General features: G+C 58.4%; 1 protein-coding gene across 2 annotated transcripts; it reads left to right on the top strand.

Annotated features, from left to right (window-relative positions):
• Positions 1-304: 304 nt before the first annotated feature.
• Positions 305-8,660, top strand: TRIM11 (tripartite motif containing 11). 2 transcript variants are annotated; one of them, XM_069590520.1, is made up of 6 exons: positions 305-964; positions 3,140-3,235; positions 3,675-3,905; positions 5,668-5,690; positions 5,777-5,877; positions 6,368-8,660. In XM_069590520.1, exons 1-6 carry the CDS (start codon positions 557-559, stop codon positions 6,913-6,915), a joined length of 1,407 nt encoding a protein of 468 aa, XP_069446621.1. In that variant the 5' UTR covers positions 305-556; the 3' UTR covers positions 6,916-8,660. The 2 variants fall into 2 exon arrangements, with proteins under 2 accessions (XP_069446621.1, XP_069446622.1); XM_069590521.1 differs by having other exon boundaries at positions 340-964; positions 3,678-3,905.
• Positions 8,661-9,320: the final 660 nt, after the last annotated feature.

Here is a 9,320-nt window from a genome sequence, read left to right on the forward strand (position 1 = left end):
GGCACAGCCTCGGCTTCCCCTTGTCCTCGCCGCCTCCGCGCACTGCGGAGAGCCCAGCGCCCGTGCGGAGCGGCCCCGGCCCCTAAGCCTCACGTTCCCCGAGGTCCGAGGGAGACAGCAGGTGCGGCAAAGCCGCAGCACCCTAGAGACAGCCACGACCTGGCACGCGGGTGGCGGCGGCGACGCAAGGTCAGCGGGTGAGCAGCCTCCAGTTGGGTGCCGCCGGAGGCCGCGTGACAGACCACGGCCAATCCGGAGCTACAGTGGGTGGTTCCAGAAGGGAAAAAAGCTGCTTCCTGCTTCCGCTGCTGCTGAGTGTCCCTTCCTGCCTGCAAACGGGATCCCTAGGCCCTACCTTCCTGGAGTCGCCGCAGTCCCGGAGCCGTACACTCCGCATCCTCGGAATCGAGAGGCCTCGGACCCCGGAGACCCTGCGCCCCGAAGCTCCCCGAATCCCCTGGTGCCCTGCACCGCGCGTCCCCAGCCCCTCCCCAGAGTCCCGGCAGCGGCCGCCGACCCGGCGGAGAACGCGGCCCTCGTCCGCTCCATCGGGGCCATGGCCGCACCCGACCTGTCGACCAACCTCCAAGAGGAGGCCACCTGCGCCATCTGCCTCGACTACTTCACGGACCCAGTGATGACCGACTGCGGCCACAACTTCTGCCGCGAGTGCATCCGGCGCTGCTGGGGCCAGCCCGAGGGCCCGTACGCCTGCCCCGAGTGCCGCGAGCTGTTCCCGCAGAGGAACCTGCGACCCAACCGCCCGCTCGCCAAGATGGCCGAGATGGCGCGGCGCCTGCACCCGCCGTCTCCGGTTCCGCAGGGAGTGTGCGCGGCGCACCGCGAGCCGCTGGCCGCCTTCTGCGGCGACGAGCTGCGCCTCCTGTGCGCGGCCTGCGAGCGTTCAGGGGAGCACTGGGCGCACCGTGTGCGCCCGCTGCAGGACGCGGCCGAAGACCTTAAGGTGTGGGCAGGTCCCGGGCAGAGCGCGGCTTGGCAAGGGGTAGCCGCGGCGCGGGGCGGGGGCCCGGGCCTGGTTGGGGCGCATCCTGTCCGATGTCGCGGGCTCAGGTTCCAGCCTGCCCCGGGTCTCGGGGGTGTGTAAGGGGGGTGCATCCTGTACCAAACCAGCATCCTAGGGGGTTGGGGCACCGCCCACCAGTGAGGCGCTGGCCTAGGAACCCGGGCGTGGGGGGAGAGGGCGGGGAGGGGACGAGCTTTCTGAAGTCTAGGTCCCAAAGAGGCGGTGGGAGGGCTGTCCGGGTAGGGGACTGGGCAGTTTTGACTGACCACTGGCAGAGACGGAGCCGAGAGTAGGAGAAAAGTGGGAAGGGAACCTGAGAGGTGGCTGGTCCCAGATGGACGTGCATGGATGTGGACTCTTGAGTTCTCAGAGGTTGGTGGGCAGAGTAGGGTTGTGGGGCCCACGCTAGTGCTGAGGTTCTGATTAGGCCAGATGGGAAGGCAGCCAGGAAGCTGCTGGAGAGCCCCAGGCTGGGATCAACTTAGGATGGAGCCGTTCCTCTGGGAGCCAGAGCCCACCAGTGTTTGCTGTTTGGATACTCTGCCGGCAGACAAGGCAGGGCTCAGCCCTGCTGTGAGCCCAGGCGGAGAAGCCTGATTTCTCTGTTACAGAAATGTATTTCTTAAAATCCAAACTTAACACCAGCCCTCTCCTCTGCTAAGAGCCTCAGGACAGACACTTAACTGGCAGCTGCCTGCTACCTCCCTGGTCTGTGGGCGGGTTTGCTTCTGAAACCCAAAGTATAAAGTCTGTGGGTGATATCTTTCAAACGTTTTGACTGTGATTTTCATTTCTCTTTGTGGCCAGTACTGTCTGCTGCTGAGGTGCCTCAAGCACACAGTTTAGTCAGTGTTAGGATTGCTATTCTATCACTATCATAGAATAAGCCTCTGGGACAACAGAATAAACCTATGCCGAACCCACATCACCGGACTTGTCCTAACACCTTCTTGTGGTTTTTTTCCCTCACTTTGAGGCATAATCTGCACACTTGAACACCCACTCCTTATTATGAGTCTTGCAGTCCTGTCGCTGAGGATCCTGGTCAGGGTGTGGACAGTGACTGGAAGAGCAGAGGATGACCAGTAGTTCTCTCGAGGCCTCTTCCAGCTGACCCATGGTAGCACGTAACCCTCCCTGTCTCAGGGGAGGAAAAGCCTTTCCCTCTAGCATATCAGGTTCTGTAACTCAGGCTTGCAAATTAGAGTGACAGAGATGAACAGGTAGACTCATCTCGGTGTCAACAGCTTGCCCCTGGGTGACGAGTGCTCTCCCCTTCCTGGTAAAGGGTACGCACCTTTCTCTTGGAAAATGCCAAAAGGAGGAGAGCAGAGAGCTCTGCTGTTTCTCCGTCATCTCAGCTCTAAGTACTGTAGATGCCGTAGTGTCGTGTTCTGGGATGCCATGACCCAGTCCCCTTCCCCATTCCAGTGCTTGCTTTTAGGGCTGGGGAAGGTGCCCAGCAGAGGGCTCTGGCCAGTATCTGCACAGCCCAGAAGCGCTGACTCTACAAAGTGCAGCCTCTCAGGGCCCTGGTGTGTCTAGAACATGGATAGAACAGTGGAAACCCCACGAGCGCTGCCGTGGTCACTCCTGTGATAGGCCTTTAAGCCTTCTGGCGTTACAAGGTGCCGGATGTGTCATAAGCAAGGTTGAAGGCGGTGTCAGGCATAGGCCTGAAATCAGGACCAAGAAACTGGATCCAAATGTAGCCCGTCCCGCCGTGTGTTCTAGTCAGCTGAAATCCAGCAAGCCCAGTCCAGGCAGAGAGAAGTGACGGGTTTGGAAGAAAGAAGGTGGTGATGCAGTGAGAGCGGTTGTGGGAAAGTTGCCCTGAGCTGAGGGAGGCATGGGAAACATAGAAGAAAGGAGATTCAGCCAAAGGGCAGTGGCAGGAGAGCCACGCTTGTGAGGACAGTGCTGGAAGGGCCACACCAGTTAAGAGGGCATCTCCTGGCAACTTCGGGGCTCACCGTGTCCCAGACCCTCGTTTCCTCTACTGGTCCCTGCCAGCTGAGTTCAGGCTTAGCGGGAGTTGAGCAGGTGGGAGCACGTATGATAGCCAGCCTGGGGGCCTGGCCTGGCTGGAGTCACTCTGGCCTCACCTCCCTGCAGAGCAAGCTGGAGAAATCCCTGGAGCATCTGCGGAAGCAAATGGAGGATGCGCTGCTGTTCCAGGCCCAAGCGGAGGAGACCTGCTCCCTGTGGCAGGCAGGTGGCCAGGCGCCCAGTGTGGGCAGGGGTGGGGGGGCGTGAGGACCCCACCACAGGACCCTGCTGTTCACAGTCAGCCTCACGCTGCTCCTCAGGCAGCGCTCTTGCTCCAGACCCCGTGTATAACCCAACTCAGCATGGGTTTGCCACTTGGGAATGGGTATCAGGGAGGGCCAGGCGTGGGGGGTCCCAGGTGGGGAGGGATGACTGTGGGGGCCATCCCAGATTGTGGCTTTGAGGGTTGGGGAAAGGGCAATTGGGAATGTATTGGGTGGTAAGGTTGGGATCTGGGGGAATACTAAGTTCCCCTGGATTTTTTGGGTGCCCCTGGTGGTGCAGTGCTTTGGGGTCAGGAAGGAGTGGGTGTGGGGGACCCCAGATGGATTAGTGAGGCTCCAGGTCCCAGGCCCTCAGCCATCCTCCCTGGCCCCCACAGAAGATGGTGGAGACCCAGCGGCAGAATGTACTGACCGAGTTTGAGAGGCTGCGCCGTCTGCTCGTGGAGGAGGAGCAGCTGCTGCTGCAGAGGCTGGAAGAGGAGGAGCTGGAGGTGCTGCCCCCCTTGAGGGAGAGCGCGGCCCGCCTTGGACAGCAGAGCGCCCGGCTGGCCGAGCTGATCGCCGAGCTGGAGGGCCGCTGCCAACTGCCTGCACTGGGGCTGCTGCAGGTGAGCCAGCACCCCTTCTTGGGGTGGGCGTGTGGGGCCTCGCAAGGCCAGGCGTGGGAAGGGAGAGCAGCAGAGTGGGGGAAGCATTGTGCAGAGGCGACCGACTACCCTGATGCTTGCCTGGACCTCCCAGGTCAATAGCTAGTCACCTTCCTGGGAAACATGCAGAGTGGACCGCAGTGCTGAGCTGCATGAGCTGGTATTTGTGCCTGTCCTGGGAGCCCTCCTGGAGACTGGCCAGGCCACAGGGTGGGTGGCATTCCAGGATCCAGAGCCACTGGGTCACCACCACCCAGCTCTCTGAAGGTTTGGGCCCACTGGGCTGAGAGGAGAAGCCAGCAGTTCTCCCATAATGATTCCTGCCTGGGCCCAGTGCTGCCCCGAGGGTCTGCTGGACTCCTGGCGCCAGCAATTCGTGCCCTCAGGTGGGAGTGAGGACACTGCATGTGCAGTCCAGGGGCCTTCCTGCAGGAGGTGACCCTCCTTGGAGCTTCAGAGCTGAGTGAACCTTTAAGGACCAGCTTCAGGCTGCCCTCCTGGGGCTAAAACATTCCTTTGGCCTGTGCTGAGCCAGCAAGTGATTTTTCAGCCTGGGAAGCAGGAAGAATCCTGGGCAAGTGTGTGGCGGGGGTTGAGGGAAGTCAGCAGAGGTCAGTGAAGTGGGGCTGGGCAGGCAGCTGGAGATGATAGGGAGCAGCCCTCAGAGGTGAGTGAGTGGTGCTGGGAAAGCTGCAGAAAGCAGAGGTTCTAGAGGGAGGACAGATTGGTCCAGGAAGTAAGATGAGAACCGCAGATTTATATGAAATGCAGTGTGGGGTTTCAGTTGAGATCTCTCAGTGAGGGATTGACCTCAGCTGGCCTGGCTGCATTTCCTGCCCTTCGCCTCCTGCTGCTTGTTCCGTACTACCCCATCTGCCCCCCGCTGCTCACCACTGCTCCCCTACCTTCCCAAGTGCTCATATCTCCTGGTCTTTGTCGTCCTCTCGGTTCCCTGTTCACCTGGCTGGCTGGCTGCAGAAAAGATGCCCCCCATTCTCCCCCCCACCCCCCCCGCCCCATCCCCAGAGCTTCCCTTTGCCTCTGCTGGGGGAAGAGCAGCCCTGGGTAGCACCGTGTTTACTGAAGCATGTGGAGGAGGTCAGGTGGGCTGACCCTTGGCCCACAGTGTTGGTCAGGAGACCAGCGGCAGGGAGTGCCTTGGACTTGGGGGGACACAATCGTTTTATGACACTTGAGTAAACTGTTCTCACATATCATCACAAGAGAGAGGAGCATCCAGGCAGAGAGGCCTTTCCAGGAAGGTCAGCTGTGAGTGGGGACTGAGGGATGGCAGCCGGTGCAGGCCAGGCCGCAGACACAAGACCACCAGCTGCCTAGCTCCTGGGGCGCAGGAAGTGCTCGGCTGATGGAGGCATGGCTCCAGGCTAAGGTGGAGACAGCCTTCAACCCCTGGAGGGTGGGACCCCACCCTACCTCTCCTGGCACCCAGGGGTGCCTAGGGCTCTGTGGGTGAGGGGGCTGGCAGCCAGATCCCCTGTGCCCTCCAGGCATGTGAAGGGAATGCAGCCGGGTCTGCAGGGTTAGACGCGCCCAGAGCTGCTCTGCAGTGACCTCAGGCCTGATTCAGAACAGCTCCAGGGTGGTTTCCCACCACATAAGTGTGTGCAGGAGGTTTGGGAACACTCTGGTGCAGGCCCAGGCCAGGGTGAGGGCAGGCCTGAGACCAGGAGACGGGTGCTGATGCCGTGTGTTTCTTCCACAGGACATCAGGGACACCCTGCGCAGGTAGGCGCTTCGGCCTCTCCCCAGGGAGGGGGGAGCAGGGTTCAGGTGGGCCCCCTGCAGGGGTGACATCTGCACTGCCCCTCCAGAGTCCAGGACGTGAAGCTGCAGCCTCCAGAGGTGGTACCTATGGAGATGAGGACCGTGTGCAGGGTCCCTGGGCTGGTGGAGGCCTTGCGGAGGTTCCGAGGTGAGTGCCGTGCACAGGCCAGGGGGTCCCACCTGCTGTCTCCAGACCGGAGACAGTGCCAGTCCTGAGCTTCTGCTGGTGGTCTGGGGTAGAACAGCACGCAAGCTCCCAGTTCATGGATGAGAAACTAGGAGAGATCAAGGCCCTTGGGAAGATGAGGTAGCAGGTCAGGTCCAGACTTTTCACTGATGTATATAGGAAGAGCAGAAATACCAGAGCACCTGTGTGGACCCCAGGCTTGGGGAGCCTGCTGCCCTGGAACACACAGAAAGCACTCAGGATTTCCTTCTGTCCTCTAAAGGAGGGTGAATCACAAGGAAGCATGAACTACTTTCTAGAATGTTCCAAGATACAACTCAAAGTGGTTGCATAATCTTTTTGAGTGGGAGAAGGGGTATGGTCGGTTTGTGGTCAGTCACAAGCTGTGACTGCAAGGGTGTAGGGATCTGAAGCAGATAGCTGGGAGGGTTGACCCCTGCTCTGTCTGCAGGGGACATGACCCTGGATCCTGACACAGCCAACCCTGAGCTGGTGCTGTCCGAGGACCGGAGGAGCGTGCGGCGCGGGGACCTGCGGCAGGCCCTGCCTGACAGCCCCGAGCGGTTCGACCCTGGGCCTTGTGTGCTGGGCCGGGAGCCCCTGACCTCGGGCCGCCACTACTGGGAGGTGGAGGTTGGGGAGCGGGCCAGCTGGGCCCTGGGTGTCTGCAGAGAGAACGCCAACCGCAAGGAGAAGGGCGAGCTGTTTGCTGGCAACGGCTTCTGGATCCTGGTGTTCCTAGGAAGCTACTACAACTCCTCTGAGCGAGCTTTTGCCCCTCTTCGAGACCCACCCCGGCGTGTGGGCATCTTTCTGGACTACGAGGCTGGACACCTGTCCTTCTACAGTGCCAATGATGGGTCACTCTTGTATACCTTTCCTGAGACGCCCTTCTCGGGGACCCTGCGGGCCCTCTTCTCTCCTCTGTCCAGCAGCCCGACCCCTATGACCATCTGCAGGCTGAAAGGCGGGCCCGGGGACGGGCTGGCTCCCCAGTGAGCAGGCTTCTAGCAGCCCCTTGTCCTGCCTTCTGAGTCTGCGAGATGCTTGGAAAACCCGAGGGGAGGGTGCTTGTCCTCTGAGCTGTGGAAGGCACCCATAGTGCCACTCAGATCGAGGGGCAAACTGAACTCTGTCACTGCCACTCCCAGGAAGCCATGGGTGAGTGTGTGCAGGCTGGGCTGTCCTCTCCCCGGGACCCTGCAAGGCCGTCAGGTGCTGAGACCCCATTCACCAGTGCATCACGCCCACAGTCCTTTGCGGAACCCTGAGCCTGGGGCCCTGGTAGCTCTGGTTCCAGGAGCCTCGGCAGCCTGCCCTGCCCAGCCTCAGTCTGGGGTAAGAGACGAGAGCCTGTAGAATTTACTCAGCCTCCAGTGTGAGCCCCCCCAGACCCTGGGCCACCCCTTAAGAAAGCTACTATCTTGTGAGACTGCTTGGCCAAGAGGTGGTTCAAAGTCCACCAACCTGACCTGGGGTCTGGTCCAAACTGCTGGGGAAGTCTGTGGTTGTCTGATTACTTGGGGGTGCAGCAGAGTCTTCAGGTGACAGGTGATGTGGAAAGTGAGTCACCGAATAAAGGGGTTGATTAACTAGGACACACAGATGTCCTCAAATCCCCCTGAGCATGGCCCACCCAGAGCTTCTGGAAAAGGTCCTTCCCTGGTCCCCAGCGCAGAGGTTCAGTTCTGGGAGTTGCGAGTGCATGGGAGTGAGTGTGAAGCTCCACAGTTTGCACCTGCGTGGCACTGAGAAGAGCAGGCTGGCCTTGCCCTCTCAAGTGTGTCTCTTCAGTGACCCGTGGGGCTATCCCTGAACTCAGAACCCGGAGTGTCACTCCTGCCTGGGGGCGGGGGTGAGGCCGCAGAGAACCCTGGCTCACAGAATCCAGGATTCGTTTCTGCTCTAAGTTTTAACACTTCTTCCCCCTTCTCGAGAAGGCGTGATGCAGTGTCTCTGCACCCCTCGATTTTGATTAATTGTAAGGGCCGTTCTCATAGTAAATGAACTCACAGATGTCCTTAAGGTTGGAGAGTGGGGGGATCCCCCAGAGGGCCCACCCTCGGGGAGGGTGCAGAAGCAGCATGCTCTGCTTGCTGCGCACCCAGCACAGCGACTCCCAGATACCCTCTCCATGTCCTCGGACTCAGCACGCGTGTTTCTTTCCTGCGGGTACTGTGGGAATTTTTTCCTTTTTACAGATAACCTGATAAACATTTCCTACGTTCCACTGTGTTCAGTAGCCAGTACTTTTTCATTTACTTACTCATTGTCCCATTCTTGGGCTTTTTTGTTATTGTGACTATTATACACCACTTCTGAATATCTTTCACAGCAGTTCCTTCAAATTACATACAACGGGGGGAAGTATTTTCCCAGTTGAGTCAGGGGTCTGGCCGTTTTTTTGTTTTGGGCTAAAAATTATTCCCATATGATTTCCCAAGTAACTGGGCCCACTGCTTCATTTCCTCCTGGAAGTCTGAGCATACTCTTTGGTTCCTGCCTGGAGAAAGATTCGGATCTTAAGGTTTGGGACTTCAGCAATGGCTTTTGGAAACCTGGTCTGTGGAACAGCCTTGTGGGTTTAATGAATGAGCATAGAACTCCTGCCAGGACACCAAGATACTTCTGGCTTCGGCTTTCGAACAAAGCTGAACACAAGTGTCGGGGAGAAAAAATCATTTTCCCCCAATCCTTTTGAGTTCTTGGCTGAGACCATTTAATAAAAAATAACAAAGACAAAATTTATTGACGTGTGTGCCTCAGGTATGCATAGAAGAAGCCCCAGGAAAATGAGCGCCTTAGAACAGCAGGTTAGATCTCTGGCTTAGATACGACTTCAACAAAGAACAGTGTTTATGGAGAAGTGACAAGACAGGGAAAGCAGCCTTAGGCTTCCAAGGGTGGCAAAGCATGCAAGTAAAATGGCAGCTAAGGCTAGTTAGTATGGCTTGTTATATGCAGATCCCCAGCCCCTCAATCTCTAAACTGATAGGATCTAGAGTCCAGATCTTTCCTGTGGAGGGGGGACAGAGATACCTCTGAAAATGTGTGTTCTGCTTTTAGAAGGGGAAAGGCAGGGACCTAATACTTGCTGCTTAAACGCCTCCAGGTCAAAATAATTGTTACCAAACCAAACGGGTTGGCTTGCCAACGAGCAGTAAAGCCAGTCCACTAACCCTCGGTATGCAGTATTTATTGTAAAGGCACCAATACAAGGAGGGCAGGGGTCTCTAAAACCCCAAGCTCCCCCTGAAGGGTTTCAGCAAGGCATTTTTAAAGGCCAGGTCGGGGAGGGGGGATCTCGGTATGCGATCAGCTCATGCACACAGCCCTCTGGTTGATGGTGAGATAGCAGAGTGGCTAATATTAACCAGCCTTAGGCTCCAGTGGGTCTAGGGGTC

Source organism: Ovis canadensis, chromosome 5, assembly GCF_042477335.2.
Source record: "Ovis canadensis isolate MfBH-ARS-UI-01 breed Bighorn chromosome 5, ARS-UI_OviCan_v2, whole genome shotgun sequence".
Taxonomy (NCBI): domain Eukaryota; kingdom Metazoa; phylum Chordata; class Mammalia; order Artiodactyla; family Bovidae; genus Ovis; species Ovis canadensis.

Coding starts and splice junctions, on each gene's coding strand:
- TRIM11 (XM_069590520.1), top strand. CDS start 557: ATGGCCGCACCCGACCTGTCGACCAACCTCCAAGAGGAGGCCACCTGC. Junction 965..3,139: donor ACGCGGCCGAAGACCTTAAG/GTGTGGGCAGGT, acceptor ACCTCCCTGCAG/AGCAAGCTGGAGAAATCCCT. Junction 5,878..6,367: donor GGCCTTGCGGAGGTTCCGAG/GTGAGTGCCGTG, acceptor CTCTGTCTGCAG/GGGACATGACCCTGGATCCT.